Raw genomic sequence first — 22,950 nt, 5'->3', positions numbered from 1 at the left:
TGGTGACTAGCAGCCATAAATTGTTCCAGATAGTTGAAAAATATCCTGAAATCGAAATGGTGAGATACAGATCCCTGCCCTACCCTGCCACCCCCCCAAAAAAAAAAAAAAAAAAAAAAAAATCACATCTTTTTCAGTCTGGGAATTGTACAAGAAAGAGCCCTCAACAACAACACGAATTATGAGAGTCAAATCACTTGTAACATTTGTAGGTACAAAAAACATAGTTTGCATAGAGAATTTATAAGACATCACCAACAGACAAAAGCCTTACCCTGTTGTTTTGAGAGCTAGGGTATCGGCATGCTCTGGAATTCCATAGACATGCTCAAATCCGGGAAATGAGAAATCCATTCCAACAGACGTTGGACCTGGTTGAAATAAAGGAAAGGAAATACGCCAATCAGACAATACAATGAAATTCTTATGATCACTTCATACACCATCAACATCCTCCTCCTCCCCCCCCAAAAAAAAACAAGAGACCCGCGGGTCTAGCGCTCACCTGAGTATCGCAAGTTCACCTTTCACGCAGTCACTAATCTAAATTATTCACAGCTCTACCAAAATTTGACCAGGCATTCTCAAGTGGAAGATGAAAATGTACAATAAGGGCCCAATTTTTTTAAGATTCCTTAATTTGGGGGGATTGGGGCCCCCTGGGGCCCTCTAGGTGGGGCATGGTGCCCAGTTTGATAAATTGAGATCCTGACCCCTAGGGATGCTACCTGCCAAGTTTGACAAAAATCCATCATGAGGTTTTCAGGAAGAAGATGAAAATGTACAATTCAGGCCCCCATTTGGACCCTTCCAACCAACCCCCCCCCCTACCCCCAAGAGGGGCACCCCTGGATCTCCTATGAACAAACTTGAAACTACAGTCATTAATGTACTCACTCATAGTATTATCTCAGCTCTATGACTTCTGATTCTAGAGAAGATTTTTAAAGATTCCTTCATTTTGGGGGATTGGGCCCCCTGGGGGCCCCCTGGGCGGGGCATGGTGCCCATTTTAACAAATTGAGATCCTAACCCCCTAGGGATGCTACCTGCCAAGTTTGGTGAAAATGGGTCATGGGGTTCTCAAGAAGAAGATAAAAATGTACAATTTAGGCCCCATTAGGACCCCTCCTCACCCCCCCCCCCCCCCCTCCCCTGGGTCCCAAGGGGGGCACCCCTGATTCTGCCATGAACAAACTTGAAACTACAGTCATCAATGTACTAACTCATAGTATTAACCTAGCTCTATCACTTCTGGTTCTAGAGAAGAAGATTTTTGCGGATTCCTTAATTTTGGGGGGTTTGGGCCCCCTGGGGGCCCCCTGGGTGGGTCATGGTGCCCATTTTAACAAATTGAGATCCTAACCCCCTAGGGATGCTACCTGCCAAGTTTGGTGAAAATGGGTCATGGGGTTCTCAAGAAGAAGATGAAAATGTACAATTTAGGCCCCATTAGAACCCTTCCCCACCCCCCTCCCCTGGGTCCCAAGGGGGGCACCCCTGATTCTGCCATGAACAAACTTGAAACTACAGTCATCAATGTACTAACTCATAGTATTAACTTAGCTCTATCACTTCTGGTTCTAGAGAAGAAGATTTTTACAGATTCCTTAATTTTGGGGGGTTTGGGCCCCCCTGGGGGCCCCCTGGGTGGGGCATGGTGCCCATTTTAACAAATTGAGTTCCTAACCCCCTAGGGATGCTACCTGCCAAGTTTGATGAAAATCGGTTTTGGGGTTTTCAAGAAGAAGATGAAAATGTAAAAAGTTTACGCACGACGCACGACGGACGACGGACGACGGACGACGCACGACGCACGACGCACGACGCACGACGCACGACGCACGACGGACGCCGGACGAAGGGCGATCGCAATAGCTCACTTGAGCCTTTGGCTCAGGTGAGCTAAAAAAACACCAACCCAACAACAACCAACCAACAACCCACAAACAAGCAAACAAACAAACCAAATCAGAAAACTAGTTGCAACAACGAGGTTAAAAGATATAAAATTAGAATTGACATTGAAACTACTTTTAATATTAATTGTAAAGAGGGACAACAACCAAATGATAACTTTACCCTGTCAGGAATCTGACTGTGCCTTAACAAATGTAACATCGATATTAATTAAGTGTACTCATGATGGTGATAGAACTCACAACATTTTCTGAAGTGGTAAAATTGACCCTGTGAGCATTCCACATTAAAGGTAGGGGTTACCTTTTACAGACCTCCCAAAATGCAGCAAAACATTAAATATGAACCTCAGGGGACTTGTTTAGGCCACTGCTGAGAAATTTGGAAGTCAACAGTTATCTACAATTTGAATAATGCACAAAACTCAACTACTCAGTAGTTCTGTGTGTCAGCCACACTTAAGCCTTTTTGTTGCAGTCTTCTGTATTTTTTTATCTATAAACACAAATCTAAAAGTATAAGAGCTGATGTAATAACATATAGAGTGTGTGGCAAGAATGTATATAGAAATGTTTGTAAGTTTTGATGAACTTTTTTCACAAAATATACATGATGGACACACATGTAGCGCATGGGTCTGCAAAGGTAGCCTAGTAATGTACTGGAATTTACGGTGAGCCCCGAAAAAAATTCAATTCAAAATCTAACGGTCAAAAAAGTGTACTAAATGTTACCTTCCACTTTCAATACTTTATGGGAGTTTCTAAAATGAGGCTCTCTTCAACATACCACTGTATTTATACAACTCTTCATTTAAGGCATGCAAATGTGATTCCCTACCTTTAAGGGGACTGACCATTACACTTGGCATGAACTGACCTATTTTCAAGAATACATCATTCTGGTGACATTTCAAATTCCCTCAAAAACACATAAATATTTTGTGACTTTGCACTCTGCCAAATTGGTGCAAAAACAAGACCATGCAAATGTTTTGCAGAATGGAAACTTTTGAGAATTTCATATTGTGCTAAACTACCGTGAAATAAGAGCACACACACATTTTGCAAAGTGATCAGTTTTGTAAATTTTGCACCTTGTCAAAATGGTACAAAAATAAGAACAAATGATTATTTTGCAGTGTGGATATTTCAAAGAATTTCATATTCTGCTTTCCAAGCATACAATACAAGAATATGCAAGTATTTTACAGCATGGAAATTTTTTTTGGTGAACATTTGTTTTCTGCTAAAATAATGTGAAAATAGGAACATATGAATATTTTGCAGTGTGAACACTTTTGCACTCTGCTAAACTAGCTCAAATATAAGAACATGCATATACATGTATTCTGTGGGTGTAAATTTTCACCAATTGTGCACTCTGGTAAACTACCTTGGTGGCAGAAAAATAAAAACACACAATTATTTCAGGGAGATATTGAAAGAGATAGAGGAATATTCTCATCCCACAAATCAAACGGGTGTGAATCTCACTAAAATTGGCTCAAAGCAAAGTTACCACTTTCACAGATCACAATGCAGCATGTGACATTCACCTGCCAGCATCAATCACACTTGCTCCTACAGCATATCCTATCATTCCGACAGGAGTAGTGAGAAACCATTGGCATGGAAAGGGGGAGGGGCATGCTCACCATTAGGTTTCCTGTCTGTGTGTGACTTGAATGTCTCCTCCCACATATCAGGCTCCTCCACCTCTTCCTCCTCCTCCTCCTGTTTCAGTTCTTCACCAGCCTGCTCTCCCTCCCCTTCTTCATTCCCCTCTCCTTCCTCTCCCTGATTCAGGGGGATAATTTTTGTGTCATTTCAAGGTTAGAATGCCACACTCTACTCTACACCAAGTGAGTGCAAAACAGTAATATATTTCTTTTTCCAACAAACTGGCTTCTGGTATGTGATGTTGAGGTTGTATTGAAATCCTCAAAGCTTGGAAAATAAAGAGTGAGACAAAAGAGCTTCTTAGCAAAATGTACAGGCTCAACTCTCCTCATTCTCAACACATTCTGGTAAATATCACATTGCACACATTGCATATTAATAACAGGCCCAAAAAAGCCCCCAAACAAAGACACTAAGAATGTGCAGAGAGTGAAATGACCACCTACAAGATTAATGTCATTATTTTTCGCATATTTTTGTATCACTTCAAAAATTCACATTTCTTATACTGCCAAGTGCAAATTACACAGTAGAAAACCTAAACCCAACAAAACCAAACAAAACAAATAAACCAAAAAACAAATAAACTTTGTGACATAGTAGAGAAAACACTAAAGAAAAGACAAGCCAGAAATCACAGATGAAATAAACATTTATATTTTGTTTCTTTACATGCCAATCTTGGACATATGTAACTGAGTGGTGTTACATTTTTCAATTGTCTGCAATTTTTACTACCAGAAGCATGCCTAATTTGAAGTCAAAATGTTGCATCAGATTTTTTGTATATTGCTGGGAAGTCAGCAGGTTCTTGAGTAAGTTATATACAACTCTATATAATAGTGGAATTTGATGACAATCAAAGCTAGATAAGTAAACATTCTTTCCGCTTTCAATTTGAATAGTACTCACAAGCTTCGTTTCATTTGGAGTTTGCTATCGAAAATGGACTGGCTGGATTTCCCACTATTAGCCTATGCTATAGCTATTATTTTGCTTCATAGCTAAGCATGCATGACTACAGAGGTGCTAATGCTGACAGTTATATTTACCCACCACCCAGATCAGTTGAACAAGTTCAGATACAAGTAAAAAGACATAAACAATATGCTTATAGAGAGTAAAAACAGTATCCCTTATTTCTGCTCTACATCTCTCTAGTTCATCTTTGAGAAGACACACAAGAATGACAAAGTGCAGGCTGTGCTGTCAAAGTCTGTGCTCTGTTTTAACACACATGAAACCTTTTTGCTCTACGACTAATAAATGCATGCACACACGTGTTTGCCAGTGCAAACGCAAACACGGCAGGATAAAGTGGAATCCTGTTGACACTAAAAAATTAAAAATAAAAAAAAAAAAATTAAAAATCCAGGATTATGGCACACAGAGCTCAGTTAGGTGGGGTCACAGACCATCCATAATTGATATGCATAAATACTGGACACTGATGGAATTGCAACCTGCTCTATAAACACATATACATGTATTACATACAGGGCAAACGTGCTTCAAGTATTCACCACCATACATATAGTAACGCCACTACTGAAAGAACAGTTTCAGTGCAAAAAGGGTGTTGTGGGGGGGGGGGGGGGAGACAAAAGAAAGAATGAAAAAAAAAAAAAAAACTCACCTGCTTGTCCTCCCCTTCCTCGGATCTGAAACCAACCAAATCAAGAATGGCATCTTTAGCTAGGTCAAGGAGGCCTGGCCCTTCTTCAGGCTGCTGCCCAACACTGGCGATCAAGGTGCGTTCATTAGGCGAGACAACAGTAATCTGTTAGATGCTGAGCTCATAACCGCCACACGGATATTGCACGGATATCTCTTGCGAATTTGCCATATAGCAGCACATTTGCCAAAATAAATGCATGGTTTGCATGATGAATACAGCACACGTTGCTAAGCTATTACCTAAGGGTAAATTCTGCGATGATGAGCAGGTATGATTTGATCAGACATTGAAACACAATGTATTTACTCGGGACAAAACAGAAAAATTTAAGTGTGGGTCTAATTTTCACAAATTTGCTTAAACACATTCACTTTCAAAAGTGACTGTAATAACAGTGAAGAATAGCAAATCTGCTATAATATAATGTTTCTGTGTGGCATGCTGAAGAAGGACCGAGTGGATTGTTATGAGCTCTTGACTGGCTTCAAACAGATTACCTCTGCCCAAGCTTAATGTTTTATGATAAAAACATGCAAGATATTAGCCACACTAGAATTTTCAAACGCAAAATGTTAGCACAGATTATTGAATGAAATTCCATATGCTCTGCTGCATTAGATATACAACCAGCGTGTGTACACTGGAAATCACAAAAACATTTGAACAACTCAATGTATGAAATCAATGAAGTACATACACTGCAACACAGGGAAATTATTACATAATGATGAATACATGCGCTTTTGTTACAACTTTCAATGTTTGGACAGAATAATGAAGAAGATAATAGAACAATAAAACATTGCATGCATTGAAAGGCTACAAATTCATACCTTCTAACAAAATATGAAAACAAACAAGCAAACAAAGAAAAAAAAATTGATCAAAAACAAGTCACAATGGTGACCTTTGATTTTAGCACATAGGCTTTTGCTATTACAGAGAAAATGTCATGCTATCTGGAAATGGGTGATCTATGTTTTAATCAGTCCATTTATACTCTAAAGCCCTTATCTAAACCAAACCTCTTTCAAAGTTCATGAAACAGATAAGGGAAACAAAACACAACAAATATGGGAGTTTAACAAAAGAGTTCATAGACCTTTTAGCAGGTTTCAGTGAAACATTTATAGGAGTACATTTCTGCAAAATAAATTCATGGTAACCATAATTTCACCTTCTTTTTTCTAGATAAAACTTAGAATAGAGATTTACGGAATTGCTAGTGATAATGAGGGAGATAGGCAAAAGAACATGCATAACAGCTTCCTTTGCCTCTACACTGCCAGGCATTATGCTGTTCATAAGGACACACTGAGCTGCAAATTTTCAAAACCATATGTACTTGACAGAATGCAACAAGCAAACAAAACAAAAACCAAACATTCTGCGAAGTATGTTTACGAAGTAACCACACAGATGTATGCACGAGGCCATAAAGCATGCCTAAGAAAAAGCACACTGCAATCTGCTTTGTAGTCTCAGAATGATTATATGTCATTGCAAAGTGAGGTCCTCCTCAGCATGTGTCGACCCCATGTTATCTTTTATCTCATTTTCATTTTTATTTATTTATCTTTTTTTTTAATGTTACTTCTCTCAATTACATGTTGGGGTGGTAAAGGGTCCTGTAGCAATTGTAGCACTCTCACACTACGAAGGAAGGACAACAATGTAGTGTTTCCTTATTTCTGTAATTTACCTGCTTGCAAAAGTATTATTCAGATCTTTGAAACATCATCAATTAATACAACTGTTTTGCCTCTTTTTAACTTAACCCTACTCTAGTCCTGCTGCTGACACAGAAGCTCTGGTTGAAGCCTTTCAATGGAGACATGCAAGTAGCTCACAATCATTCATGAAGTGTGAGATGTAGGAACTTGAGCATGGTGCATGTCGAGAAGCACAAGCTTAAATCTTTCATTTTGCTTGAATGAACTGAATATACAAAGCGTGTACACTTTCATATGTAGGAACAGTACAGTAAAAGTTGGCTGAAATGTTACATCACAAAAAATAAATAAAAAAAATAAAATGCATGTGCTCAAATCTGTAATAACTGTATCTAAAAATGTCTTACAGCAATAGCAAGATGTGTAAGAGGGATCACATTCTTTATCATCAAAACAACAGATCTTCTTTTCTTTTTCAAGTATTCATTTTTTTTTCCAAGCCAAAAAAAAAAATAACTTTTTAATTTGTATATACAGATCTGAAGAGCTCAAGTTTTACTTGATGTGTTCAATATGCTATAAAGCTAGCAAATGCCACAGCTTTCTGCATTTTGTGCTTCTTGCTCCAGGCAACAAAATGAAAGAAAACATTAAAACAAGAAATAACATTAAAAAAAACTTTTTTTTTTTCAATGCTGTTGTTGGTTTGAAGTCTCTTTTCCAAATATATCACTGCTCAGTTGTTGCAAAATACTTTTTCATGCTCTGTACCTGGAATAACAAGTTTGATATCATTTCTCTGTTTGGGGGTTCTCTCCCCATCTCACTAGTGGCTTCAAGCGAGCAAAATCTGATAATTCCACAGCAGGCAAGTTTGGGGAGGTATTAGATAGATATGTGCATGTGTGACAATCTGAACAGCAAAAAGTGAAAGGATGCGAGTATGAAACAGAGTGGAGAAAACCGTTCCCCGGCACCAGTGTCCTGTCTAGGCGGTGTTTTTTTTCTTTTTTCTTCCTAATGTGAGTGTACAGATCATCTCCACTACTTTAGGCTAACCATCATCATTCTGTCTTACTTTCTGCGCTCTCTGAGGTGCTCAAACTTCATGAGGCCTCTGGAGTTGACACTGAACACCAGCTGCTTGTTGTCGTAAAAGTCCATGCGGAACGGTTGGGCCGACAACAGCATTGTGATCCCAGTGCTTATGGTCGCCTCTATGGATGAAGAATCCTGCTTATTGATGGTCCACCTAGATTTGTTCAGTATGAAAACATGTCAGTTTAATAGTCAAGCTACAAAGGAAGTGTGATATAAAAAGCAATGAAATAAAACAATGTGCCACAAAGATTTTGAGCAAAGTCAGACAAATCATTTTGTATTCAAGATTTAGTAATATATGGTAATTTGTAGTATCAAAATTGTATTAATTGTATATACAGTATGTTTGAATGTGATGTTTTCTTTGTACCTATGGTTATGACATTATTCTGTCTATATTAATGTATAATTTTTGTATATCTGTGTAATTTGACTCTTAGTCGCCCACTCAGATTTTTTGAATAAAGACCTTTTACTCAATCAATCAATCAATTAAAAGAATCTTGATTATTCAATGCCACATATCATCCAACATGGCAACTCTCATAGTGCTTTAAAATGTGCACGATGCAACTTGACAGAAGAGTAGGAATACTATATAACCGGTGTACATAACACACATTAAAAAAAAATATATATATATATGACTATTTACTACTCAAGTATGAAATTACAAATTGCTACGATGGGAATGATGGAGAATGGAGAATATACTTATCACATAAATTATGAATGTTGACTGAATCAATGATACATAAGGAAGATATAAATGGAAATCTGAGCAAAATACACTCAGGATGAGAATATTTTGAGTGTCACATCAGCTGACATATTGTCAGCCAAACATCTTACCTTTGTTTCGGTGGTCAAGAATCTGCAGTGAGACTTGCAAGAGACTATCATTTGTCTTACTATCAAACAATAATTTTAATCTACTGAAAGGACCATCTTCTCCATAATTCTATTCAAAAATTTTAACAATGGCATTATACTTCTTCATATCCTCCAAGATACAAAATATATGGAGAGACAATAACTCTACATATAGAACAATTGTAACTTACACTTCTAGACATTTTGCAACACAAATTTCTATGGTCTTTCTCATGAAAAGTTAGTATATGAACACATAGTTTCATAGAAAAATGCAATTTTCTACTGAGCATCCACTAATTATCAAAAAAAAGAGAAAATTCACCTGATAGTAGCAGGCTCCTCCACGATGACATCCTCCACCTCGTATCGAGGCTTGATGGGGCTGAGTTCATTGACCTTAAATCGAATCATCCTGTCTCGGAGGCCGTAGATCTCTACGCTCAGGAGCACGCCATTCTTAGTGTTGAGGATGTTGCCCCTCAGCACACCATCGCCTCCAATTGCAAATGAATCTAGAACGGCAGCATAGTGTGACTGCCCTGGTTCGACATTGCGATTTCGTCTGGAAAAAAAAAGAATCAGAGGCTAGAGCCTGGTGCAGACAAAAACATTCTCATGAAACTAAAGTGTCCATCTCCCATGTTTACAAAAACAGTGTCTACAAAATACTGTGTAACATAGTGGTAACTATCAAAATAAACTTGTAAAACTTCGCTGAATGGGCTGTACAATGGCATTCAAGTAGATGATAACAAAAGATGAAAAAAACAACAACACTCAAGCCTGAATAGCTCTGAATATAATGCTGTCATTATAAAAAAAATAAATAAAAAAAGGCAAATCCAGTCAAGCATAAATACATGTATCCACTTCTTGAAATGGTTAATGATAATTTTCAAGAGCAGTCAGAGACACTGACACAGCTCAGATTTTTTTTTTAACAGAGACACTATTTCCCAGTGCCATTCACCTCTATATTTTAGTAAGCAAATATTAAGTCATATCTCATCTGGATATTCCATGTAATGCAATTTTCACATTCTGGCAAAATCATATAACATCATCACACAATGAGAAGGTCAATGAATTTGAATGCAGCTTGGCAAATTGGGAACAGACTCCATTTCTCACAGTGTGGTATTGTAAAGGAAAACTGTTTCCGACTATAAGGTAGCACATTTCACTTTAAAAAGAAGTACATCTTGATGAAAAAATACATGAATTACACTTGTTGCTTGTTGAAATCATTAAATTTCGTTGCAAGTAAATATCCCAGGAGGTCATTGATAAGACATCCGAAGAGAAAATGGAAATTGAATCAAACTTCCAAATTATCCACATACATATCAACATTACAGGTAAAATGTATAACAAAATGCCTTTAATGGTTAAAAGAAAATGGTAACATCATTGACTATACTTCACATGCAAAAGTTTTTGTATAACTATTCATCAATTCAAACATATAACATATCAAATCCCATTCATCAATAAATTTACATATTCCACTACAAAAGAGACCGTGTGAATTTTCAGAAATTCTTCAGTGTCTCTTCACTGTATACCTCGCAAATCCACACTGTTCAACAGTCTTGAAGTTTGATTTGTCGACTGCATGACTGGGGTAGGCTACTGCTACAATGAATGCACAAACCAGCAAACTTTGCCAGGCATTCATTTTGCTGTTCTGCAAGGAAATCAAAGAGCACAAACACACGAACAAGAGTTAAGAGTACCAATGTACAGTACCAAATGTGACAAATGTACAGTGTAGTCAATGCAAATGCTCCACTTGATGGAGTGTTAAAATCTTATGCTGTGATAGAGACCTGGAAGATCTTACTATTTAACCCCTAAAGCCCTATCTAACCTCTTTCATTCTTGTAATAAACATATGAAGTATTTTAAGAAACTACGTACAGCGGAGAGTTTCTAGTTTGTCACTTGCCATGAAAACATACACAACTTTCCTTACATTCCTTTCCCCAAAACGAGACACAATGATCTCTGTCTAGAATACATAACATTGAAAATGCGAATTTCAAATACATTATACAAGATTCAAGTCAGTAAAGGGAGTTACAGAATGGTCCCTTTAAAATTCCAATCAAGGACCAAGCCTGCCTTCGAAATGTTGCATTTGGATGTACATGTACTATCTCAATCATTGTTAAATCAAATTTGCAGGAAAAAAAAGACATAGTTCCACATGAAGGCAACTCAAATAGCAGTACGAGTTACAAAATGGTTCGCTTAATATCCAGTTAAATACACGAAAAAGACCTGTCTTCTAATTTTGTTATTTCAGTCATTTCAAGCCAATTCGAACTGGTCTGCAAAATAATATCTTTGGCCAAATTATCTGTGTTTTATTCAAATTCATGAAATTTATCTGTTTTATTTCTCTTAAATTCAAATTCAAAATGAAGTCTGAAAAACTTACACTTCAAAGTTTCTCATATAGAGTTCACACAAAAAAAAATGGAAGAGCTGTAGAATGTGGCTCAGGTCTTTGACCCCTAGAGGGTACCTAAATCTTTGGAGGAAAAAAAAAATTATATTCATCATTTCCTTGTTGGGTCACATGCAGGGATGCCAAGTTCAAAAAAATTTTATGAGTGAGATTTTCATGACTCGGCATCTCGGCGAGCGAATGTGCGCGCGAGCGAGGGTGTGGGAGGGGTTTTTCCCCCCTGTGGCCTCCTACGGTAGGGAGCTTTTTAAATTTTTAGCTCTTAATGGTGCGATCAGGGGCATACATGACTATTTTTTATCTATTTTCAAAGACAAAAGGAAAATAAACCTTCAATTGCAACTATCACTTCAATCTTTTGAGCTATGCCCATTATTATAGGCCCAAGTTGCAGACTTTGCCCGATGCGTGAGAAAAATGGGTGCCATGCATGAGATCGTGAGACGGCCCCTAAATGCTCGAGTCTCACGCAAAATGCGTGAGACTTGGTAGCTCTGCACATGATGTAAAAATGGAATTTGTAATTCCACTGTAAAAATCCCGCACATGTATGACCTCCTCTTCAGTGCCAAATTTTGACCGCGCACAAAAGCATTAGATTTTACTAACCCCGGGGCGCTCCTTGTAGGCCTACACAGTTATACTTTCGCGTTCGGCGTTCGGGCTGTGTTTCGCAGTTAAGGTTTTACATGGATGTTGGCCTAGTAGGCAGTCAAATTTTGGATGCCGTTATGGTCGAATTATGGGTGGCTTGTTTCATGTTTCTAGTGAGTGGAAGTAAGACTTCCTAAAGTCCTTGGGATTGATGTTGCTCTCTTCTTCTTCTTCTACTTTTGCACAAAGTAGGAAAATACTCTTCCCAGAGGTCAGTACTTCACCTGGAAGAAGAAGAAGAAGAAGAATCCATTCCAGGAAGTCTCTAGAAGTGTGTCTAACGAATATGAGAGAAAAAAAAACTAACGAAACAAACAAACAACCTCTCTAACTTAAGAGTCTTAATATCTCTTATGAGAGAAAATTTTTTCACAAAAACAGACCCCTGACCTCAAATACAGGCTTGAAACGGGTCCCATTTTACTGCCCCATTGCCAGGGCCAGATCATGCAAGACTTCTGGGGATAAGCTTCTCGGCATAAACGTGAAATACGCCCCACCACTGCGTGTCCGTACTAATACTACGGCAGCTCGCCTCTTTATACTCGTGAATTCAGCCCCACCGTGTGGCGTTCATCGGTAGGTAAGCACGGCGGTGGGGCTTCCTTCCACAGTATAATACTCGTGAATGCGGCCCTACCAAACGGCGTTTACGCGAAATTGATACAGCGGTGGGGCCGATTTCCACAGCATAGCATCTTTCCTGCTTCTCATTGGAGTTGGAGTTCCCTGCCATGCTGTAAATGCGGACCCACACGTTGCCCTGTATAGTTACAGGTTACACTTTATGACCGTAACAAACGTGTGCTTGTCGAATGCAGTAAACTTACATTATGTGGCCTTGCCGTGCATGGCCAGCAAACTTGGCCTTGCATCATAATCATAAGCATGACAAGTGCTAACTACACGCAGCCGCTGTCACGAGGCGACATTGGCTGCACGTCTACTCCTTCGCAGACGTTATTTTTCAGCGGTGGGTGTACATTTCCTTCATGAATATCTTTATTAATCGTGGAAAACTAAAATATATGGAATCCCCGTAATCTATGATAATCATTCAATAATCGGTATGCGTATTTTTTTTTAATTACGTCAAAAACCCACCGAAATCCGTCCTTAAAATCAGGTCTGTAAGCGTCCGTATTGCTTCACTCCTCATCTTCTGCGTGTTATTGAATGGCAATCACTCTCCTATACTACAACGTAGCTAGTCGGAGCGGAAGTGACGTCAAATCATGAGAGCAGCAAGCGTGGAAATACATGTACGTAGAAGACAACAAGTTTTACGTAACACACGAAATGCACGGGCGTACGTAAAATGCTACCACGGTACCTCGGGTTGAGCGTTCGTGGTAGTTCATTGATTTTGTGAATCATCGCACAATCTTTTTTACTCCAAAAAATTCAACATTAAGGTTTGGATACACGGTCAACAAAACATCTAATTCAACTCAACCATCAGCAAAATACGATATAGGTGGGTGGTATTACTGTTAAAATCAAACAAAATATAAAATAAGACATTTTTTGTGGTCTTGCCGTCAAGAGCGACGGTCGTTTACAACGTTTAAACACTAACTTGTGGACTAACAATTGTAGTATACCCAGTCATTGAGTGTCCGGACAGGTTGTGGGACCGGACGCGTACTGTAAAGTGCGTCTGGTTTGACAGTGACGCGCCTACATAAACAGTTGTTTGTCAGTGAGGAGCTGTGCGTAAATGCGTTTTCCAAGTAAAATAAGCAGGTCAGTACGCGAGAGTCTTAAATCAGTGTCCGGACACCCAACCCCTCATCCTACATGTATTGTCAGACTGCTGTGCTTTGCACAGCGGTCTGGTCAGTAGATCAGGCTAGACAAGTGCTTAATCAAAAGTCAATGGCAATGCTCATCACTCTCTTGAGTCTTGGCCCTCTTGTCTACACCCCTCCGACTGTGGAGATAGACCAGACAGATCCTATACTTACTGTAACTTAGTGGTGGCTATACCATCTAACGTTAGAGTTCTACTACTAACAGTTAGGCACTACTAAAAAGACAAAGCGTGTGCGCCAGCCATGCCAGTGAAGGGAGCATTAGGGCCTAACAACACGTTAGCTGTCCTTGCCTTTCTTGCTGCGGCGGTCGGCCATGAACGGGCGAAGGAAAAACCTCCTCAAAAGAGGTTGTATGATAACTACAAATTACAGTAAATTCTAGCATCGTATGCGAGCGCATGCAACTTCATACTCCTCTCATATGAAACATAATATAGCTGAATAGTAGTATCCACTTACGACTGATCACACACGTTCGCTACCAGGATAACGGTTGATATATCTTCCTGATCCTGCTGAGAATTTGTTGGAGCAAATGCATTATAGTCTGTATGTACACTGCATTAGTACACGTTTTAACACGCACACAACTGCCGTTGTCGCCATCCCACGTCGACCTGCCTACGTACACGTGGATAAAGTTCCCGGTGAGGACTACTAGTACCTGATGATACTTGACTAGTAGTAGTAGATAAATTGAGTGACGTGAAAACTCTGATGATAGATAGAGTGACGTTTGCACAGTACCGCATCGTATCAGAAATACTTTTATTTAGGAATTTAGTACAAGAAATAGAAGATCTTAGGAATTCATTTTGCTTTCCATTTTAAGTTAACGGAAGAAATTAATTATAAGGAGATATTGAGTAAAATAAAAATATTGTCAGGATGGTGGAAGCAAAGGTATAAAGTTCATCTTTTGAAAACATATTATGCTTTATCCAAATTGAATTATAGTTCGTCTCTTACAACAGTTCCAAATTGGGTAATGACAGAGGTGGAAAAGTACGTTTGAATTTTTAAGGAATGGGACAAACAGAATTAAAAGGAATATTGTAATTATGTCAAGATTACAAGAATGGGGGAATTAGAATGACAAATTATAATTTGTTTGTTCAAGCGCAAAACTCCGGATAGTTTGGTTGATGCGTCTGTTATATGAAAATAAAGGTATGAGTTGGGAAATGTAGGCCCTATTTTGATCACTGCTGTATAGGTCAGTAGGAGGTAGATTTATTTTTCTTTGTGATTATGAATTACGGAGAGTGAATTCAAAAATTATGCAGTTCTATGATGGATATTATTCAGCAAGTGTGGGAAGAGATTCGTGGATGTAGAAATATGGATGGGGAATTGAAAAACCCGATTATTTTGGATAGAATTATATGTTTGAAAGGGAAAATGGTTTTCAATCAAAGGTTTATGAAAAAGGATAGGATTGATCATAATTATATTGGATAAAGTTCATGTTAAGCCAGTTCAATATTTTTTGAATTTAGGTATGAATTTTGTTAAACAATAATTGATATTTATGATATATTACCGAATGATTTTAAAGATGAGAGGCTGACAATTAAATTTCAGTCTATAAAGATGTGGCTATGTTTGATTTAGAATTGAAGATCTTAGGGCAAAAATACAATTTATATTTGTCTTAGACGTAATTTCACGGAAAATGTATTCTTATAAGCAATATAATTTGCAAAAATTGTATGAAGTAAATATAAAAGATGGCCACAATGATTTTGTGTAAACTTGAAAAAAAAAAATGAAGAAATATTTTTAGGCCAAGATCTACACTAAAAATCTTCTTAAAGTAAACACAGAGAATTTCAGTTTAGGTTGTTACATGGGGTGATTTATATTTAAGAGCAACTTTTAGATTTTGGTTTTGACAGTGTGTTCTTTTTGTAATTAAGAAATATATACTACCTATGAACATGTATTTTTGCAATGTCAAATAGTTAAAGATTTATGGACAGTTACGACATTATGATTTCGTGGAAATATATTACGAGATATGCATTGGACAGATATTTTTGTAGGACTGTCCGGTAGTTCAGTGAGAATAGAGTTTGTTAATTCAATGATCATTGGGTTAAATATATTATTTATGAGACAAAAATTAAGTACAGGTATTTTACCATCTTTTTACATAATGCAGAAGAGATAGTAGAAAGTATGGGAGAGGAAAAGAAATTTACAATTGTGAGTGGGAAATTAGGTTTGCATTAAATGAAGTGGCAATATATATGTTGATTAGGTTAGAAAAAAGAAGTGTTTTAAAGTGAATGCATTTGATCGGTCGAGAGTGGTTGGGGTTTAGTTAGGAAAGATTAGTTTCATAATGGTTCAAATTTATGTTTTTTACTTCTCTGTGGAGTATTATTACCGCATATTTCTTTTTCTCCGTTGCTTATACTGCTGGCGCCTATATTATTTGCAGTGGCGTATATCTGGGGGGGGGGGGGGGGGGCAAGGGGGGCACGTGCCCCGGGCGCCACTCCATGGGGGCGCAAAAAAAAAAAAAACAAACGAAAAAACGAGAAAAAAAGAGAAGAAGAAGAAAATAAAGAAAAAAGAAGGAAAAAAAAAACTCGACAGGACGGGGGAAGGGAGAAGGGGGGGGGGGGCAAAAAACCAAATCAAACAAGATGAAAACAAAACATGATGATGACGCGGACAAAATAACCATGTTTATTGTTTTCACACAAGAATTCCGAATTCCATGTTTTGTAAGCTGAATACACAAAAATTTTCGGCTCGCTCGCTGCGCTCGCTCGCCAAAATTTATCAAAAAAAAAAGATAACAACAAAACGTGATGATGACGCAGAAATATACAAATTTCGGCTCACTCGCGCATACTAATTTAGAGTATTTTTCAAGTCCTCAGTTTGTTGGTATGAATTGTTATCTACAAGGACGTCACTATATATCTTGATTAGAATAAGATTTAATAAGCAAAAAAAGACAAGAATTCCATGTTTTGTAAGCTGGAATGAACAAATTTTCGGCTCGCTCGCTGCTCTCGCTCGCCAAATTTATCCAAAAAAAAAAAAGAAAAAAGGTAACAACAAATCGTGATGATGACGAAGAAATATGAAATATTATTCGGCTCACTCGCGCATACTATTTTAGAGTATTTTACAAGTCCTTAGTTTCTTGGTATAAATCGTTATAAGGCCGTCACTATATCTTGATTAGAATTGTAAGATTTATATAAGCAAACAATGACCAGAATTCCATGTTTTGTAATAATAATGATATTAGACATTTTATATAGAGCGCCTTTTCCACTGGATATTACAAAGCGCTATGACATAAATTATATCCTGGTCGCCATAGGAGATAAAAATACCAGGCAGTGACAGTATAAGTCCAGTGCACATAGAGGGACATCAAAATAAATAAGTCTTCAAGTTTTGTTTGAAATGATCAAGTGTGGGAGGAGATTTGAGAAGAGGAGGAAGCTTATTCCACAGCCTAGGAGCACAAGAAGAGAAAGCTGCATCTCCGGCTAGTTTTTTCGTGTGCGGTTGTGTAAAGGTAACGGATGATGAAAGACGAGTGCGCCTAGAGTGAGAGTGTCGTACCAGACACTCCCCAATGTACTCTGGAGCTCTTTTGTTGACTACTTAGTAGACCAGTAGGAGAAGCTTGAAGGATATTCTTGCTTTGACTGGCAGCCAGTGGAGTTGACGTATAAGAGGAGCTGAAATACATAAATTTTCGGCTCACTCGCGCGTACTAATTTAGAGTATTTTGTCAAGTCCTTAGTTTGTTGGTATAAATCGTTATCTATAAGGCCGTCACTATATCTAGATTATTGTACGATTTAATAAGCAATAAATGACAAGAATTCCATGTTTTTGTAAGCTTTTAATACAAAATTTTCGGCTCGCTCGCTGCGCATGCTCGCTAAAATTTATCGAAATTTATCTAATTTAACCCTAACTAGGCCGGGGGGGGGGGGGGGGGGGCCTCCGAGGCCCCCCCCCCCCCTCGACGTTTCGCGCGATGTATAACGCTATTGCGAGAAGCTATCGCCGCGACGTTTCATAACTTTTCTCTTTTGAGTCTCCCGCATCTTTTGACACCAAATTTGCCATGCCCGGGCGCGCGGTTCCGAAGTTGCGCATGAATATGCACGTGCATGTCAGACCAAAAATTGCTCAAAAACGTGAATTCGTGTACAATTTCAATGCAAACTGTGTTTACAGGCGAATTTCATAAAAGCATGATTATTTTGGGGTTTTATCGATTAAAATCAATTAATTACATATTTTCTTGTTAGAAACAATGTCGCGGACAAATTTCATCGAAAAAACAATGAAAACATTAAGTCGAAAAAACAAAGAAATACATAAGAAATTTAAAAAACAATAAAATACTTAGGAATTTTTGTGATTGCGCAATTTTTTTCTCTTACATTTGCTAAGGACACTAAAAAGAATATTTACACAAAAAATTTGCCTGTTTTGAGCTTTATTTAGTGATTTATACCAAGTTGTCTGATTTCATGCATCATTATGCATAAATTAGCATAATTTAGTGTAAATGATAATTTTTGAAAAAATTAACTTCATGATACTTTATGATACTTCGGTCGACGGCCGAGATCTGGAGGGGGGGGGGGGCCAGGCCCAGGCCCAGGCCCAGGCCCCCCCCCCCCCCCCCCCCGCCCGGCTCTATCATCTACCTAACACGGCCTAGTTAGGATTAAATCACCCTCAAAAGACCCCATAGGTACTTGAAAAAGCATATCATGTAGACCTTTTTTAAAGTCCCTACCGCGATGGGGTTGGGGTTGAACACTTTTTTCAGGAATTAGGGGCGCAATTTTTGCGCTTGCCCCGGGCGCCGTTTTCCCTAGATACGCCACTGATTATTTGTGATAATACAAATAGGCAGGGTGGTGATGGTGATGTGAGGAATATCATTGTGGAATTTTAAAGAAAATTTATTGAAGTTTATATAGGGTTGGGATGTGAGAGGGTATCCTAAAACTACGGGGGGGGGGGGGGGTGGAGGGTATAGGTCAGGAGGTTTTTTTTTTCTTTCTTTCTTTTCTACTTTTTCTTCATTTTCTTTTCTGATATGGAGCACGTGCGTACGAGCAAGTTATATACGATATAAACATTCAGGATGTGATAATGTTTGAATTAGGGCCTATATGCCCTGATTATTTTTCGTTTTCTGAATCATTGTTGATTGGATATATCACTGTTACTTATATACACTCAAGCTGAATGTTGTGTTCTGTTATGTTACATCTGAAATCAAAGATTACTGAAAAACAAACAAAGTGTGTGTGTGTGTGTGTGTGTGTGACTCAGTATTTGATGAAGAGTCAAGACGTCACTAAACCTTGAGTGGCCTCTGAAAGCTTTTTGTTTGTTTGTTTGTTTGTACAGCCGATGGGGACGGGGAGGGGCCCTAGTGAAGAGTCAATGGTTACCCCCCCCCCCCCCCCTTCGACTGCAGATCCGATGGGAGAATCTCTATAGTTGCATATGAGTGCAATCTCTAGGGGCATGAGTGCTGCCGTACCATTCACTTGTATTTTTAACGATTTCCGTTGTTGTTTTTTGTTTAAAGAGCCAAAAGTTGTATAGTCCCCATGATCCTATGTGTATGGGTGGGGCACATCATGACCCTAAATTGACAGGATGAATATAGTGAACTTTAATTCATGCAATCAGTTAGATTCATGCCAATGGGAAAAATGGTATCAGTCATTCGTTGAGTGTATTCCAAAATAAATCAATGATTATAACAAAGAGAAGTTCTTAGGGCTTCACTGCACAAGCAGCATACAGGAATTATCTCGGAAAACCATGTTAATGTACTCTCTCTTAAAACAAAATCTTGTCCAAAAACACAGGAATTATGAATATAGGGCCTACAAGCTTCTTTTTTTTCTTCTTTTTTTTTGCCTAGCACATTTTGTAGAGTGCATACTTAATACGATATCTTTATTATTGTTATGAATCCTTGCGTGTGTATATGGGAATGCAGCCAATTATTGCATTCTCCTTTTCAGTTTCGGGCGAACGGGCAATGCAGTTTGGGCAATATCTATTATTATAAGAGTTGGTCTTACAATAATAATAATAATAATAATAATAATAATAATAATAATAATAATTATGATAATAACAATAATAGTAATAGGCCTATAGGTTTTCCCGGTCAATTTCATACTTTTGTCATTCAAGTTCCTATTCCGAGCATTCGATTTCACGCATTCCACGCTCGCAGCACTGAATCAACAATCAAATTAAAAATCCAGTCATTGGAATTCAATATCGGAGCATTCAAATTCACTATTGGAGCATTCAAATTCACTGTCGGAGCATTCAAATCATCGGAGCATTCAAATTTAAGAGAGGAGCACGCATTTCAGCCATGAGCATTCAAAATCAATTCATGTCAAAGCTGGCGACTGAATCTCGCGTTGGTCTGGCGTCGGTCATTTAAATTCGTGAGATAGGCAACCATATTCCAAAATTAATAACTGCATTCAATTCAAAAGAAATCCTGAATTTAGTTAATTTGGGGCCGTGTCAGTGTGTGTCTTTTTCATTTAGCTTTGAATTTATTGGGATTTATGATGAAGATTATATCTAGTTTGCAGTAGAGGTCCACTTGTTCATTGGAAAATTTGAACTCGGGCTTCATGAAAAGGAATATACCGTATTATGTCCCCCCCCCCCCCCAAAAAAAAAAAAATACAACGGGACCCTCCGCAATGATATCTTTAAAAACAGAGAATCAATCCAATTACAAATTCAGGGCATGAAACTATATAATTTATTGTCCACATCGTACAGAAAACTCCATTCGATTTGCTTCAGTGGTCAAAGAGAAATGAGGAATTTTGTTATATAGAGGATGTCAAGAATCTCTTCCCTCCAAGTTCTGTCTATTGTTTTCACACACAAAAGCATCGAAGTGCTAAACTTGGAAGAATCAGAGTCACCACATGCTTTACAACATTCCACATTTCTCTGTGACCGCTTAACCAAATTGAATGGGGTTTTCTGCAAAATAAAGCTAAGATTTTATATTTTAAGACCCTGAAGTAGCATTTAGAGAGTTTAATCATATTGGGTGTTATCAATGCGAAAATTTGATTGTAATTTTTTTTTTTTTTTGGGGGGGGGACATTACTGTACAGGCACATTCTCCTCGGATGGGACATAAAATGGAGGTTCCATGTGTAAGAGAGTCACAACTCATGCACGTAAAAGAACCCACTTCATTATTATATATTCATCGAAAAAAGCAGGGGCCAGACTAAATGGTGTTTCATGGCCGGCGGAACGGTGGGGGGGGGGGGGGGTGGAACCGCTCCGCCTGCCCTCTGTTAAACCAAACCCGGTGATTATTTAGTGGTCCCACCTTACGTAACTGGACCCTATGGAAGACCAGCTATTGCAGCTGAATATGGGCTATAATCCAGCCATCTTCTTACATGGAAACACGAAACAAACAAACAAACAAACAAACAAACAAACAAACAAACGAACATTAGGCACTTTGATAGGCATACTGACGAGCCATTACGGAAGGTTGGTTGACACCTTGGGTATAAAAAACACACAACAAAAACAACAATTTCGACTATACATTGAAACTGACAACATTCACATTGTTTGCTGTTTATTGCTATCATAATAGTGGTTTACTTTTGCGGGACTATGCGAGATCATTGTGTGTCAGTTTGTCTTTGAATTGATGTATTGTTATTATGTGGTTATAGGGTTGGTGCGTTGTCAACTATATATCAAGAAATATTAGATTATCGTTGTGTTGTTTGGATGCACTGCTGATTGGACCTTACAATTAAAAATTTACTAAGATGAAAAACAAAGAATACATAAACAGAGAACAATGTAGAACCTTTACACAATCATAATCACACTGTATGCAAGTCTTCATTGGTTGTGTATGCCCTTTCTCCTTTCTTTAAAAAGTATATACTCCATTTTCTTCGTTAAATACAATTGATTGCAAGAAGTAGGAACTTGATCGCCTGAAAATGAAATTGAATGCTCCACACAAACTCATCGGGACTATCACGCTCATGACTATCGCGTGAATTTGAATGCACGAGTAGGAGATGGAATGCTCGCATTTGGAAATTGAACGCCCATACACATCGTGAATTTGATTTCACGAAAATGAAATAGAACTCCCATAAATGAAATTGATCGCTCGTATTCTGAATTTGAATGCCCGAATATTTTCGCGTGCGTGCGCTGTGTGAATTTGATGCACATTAATGAATTGGAATGAGAAAAGTATGAAATTGACCGGGAAAACCTATAATAATAATAATAATAATAATAATAATAATAATAATAATAATAATAATAACAATGATAATAATAACAATAATGATAATAATAGATAATAATAGAGATACTCTTGTTGAGCGTTCTTTCTATACTCATATCTATACTCATATGGCGCTTACATGGGACAGAATATTACGTTTATACAACAGAGCATAGAAGATGTAAGAACAATAAGCAAACAAACGTACAACACAGCACGTAAATGTCAATTTAGATTAAAAAGGCATATTAGGTTTCAAGGTTCTTTTTGAAAGCACCAATAGAATACGCTTGTCGTAAAGATATTGGAAGGCTGTTCCATGGTTGTTCCGATCCGCCTTTTCCACCTACACATACAGAATCCTAAAAATCGCGGATTCGTTTCAATACTATAAATCTTGGTATTTTTATTTACAAACTGTCGGCTGACGAATTACCACTTGTTTTACTTCATTAAAAAAAATGTTCAGAAGAAACAGCTTTGATCTGGTTATCCCACTCATGAGAGTGCATGACGAACATAGGCCTCCTTCCCTTATTGCATCTTTGGAAGAAAACAATCGCCATGCATTAATGTTTGCTATAATAGGCCCAGTTACTGATTACTTCCCGAATCTTGCATGGATGTATACAACCTATACAAGACGTCACTTATAGCAATGTTTTCTGGACAGTCTTCTGCTATGGTGCGTTAAGACCTGGCTATTGACTCCTAGATAAGCATGTAGTTATC

General features: G+C 38.0%; 1 protein-coding gene across 2 annotated transcripts in view; it reads right to left on the bottom strand.

Annotated features, from left to right (window-relative positions):
• Positions 1-14,400, bottom strand: part of LOC139728605 (neutral alpha-glucosidase AB-like) — a 30,874-nt gene extending 16,474 nt beyond the window's left edge. Inside the window, exons 1-7 of one of the 2 annotated variants that reach the window (XM_071639545.1) lie at positions 14,334-14,400; positions 10,496-10,617; positions 9,253-9,492; positions 8,032-8,205; positions 5,239-5,341; positions 3,578-3,719; positions 275-371 (exon numbers count right to left, since the gene is read on the bottom strand). In XM_071639545.1, coding sequence (XP_071495646.1) covers positions 275-371; positions 3,578-3,719; positions 5,239-5,341; positions 8,032-8,205; positions 9,253-9,492; positions 10,496-10,608 — 869 coding nt within the window. In that variant the 5' untranslated portion in view covers positions 10,609-10,617; positions 14,334-14,400. The remainder of the gene's footprint in view (positions 1-274; positions 372-3,577; positions 3,720-5,238; positions 5,342-8,031; positions 8,206-9,252; positions 9,493-10,495; positions 10,618-14,333) is intronic. The other variant, XM_071639546.1, reaches the window with a different exon arrangement.
• Positions 14,401-22,950: the final 8,550 nt, after the last annotated feature.

Source organism: Diadema antillarum, unplaced genomic scaffold (genome assembly GCF_040938485.1).
Source record: "Diadema antillarum isolate AM-2024a unplaced genomic scaffold, OU_Dant_1.0 seq00000187_RagTag, whole genome shotgun sequence".
NCBI classification, from domain to species: domain Eukaryota; kingdom Metazoa; phylum Echinodermata; class Echinoidea; order Diadematoida; family Diadematidae; genus Diadema; species Diadema antillarum.
This window is presented reverse-complemented; position numbering and strand designations above follow the sequence as displayed.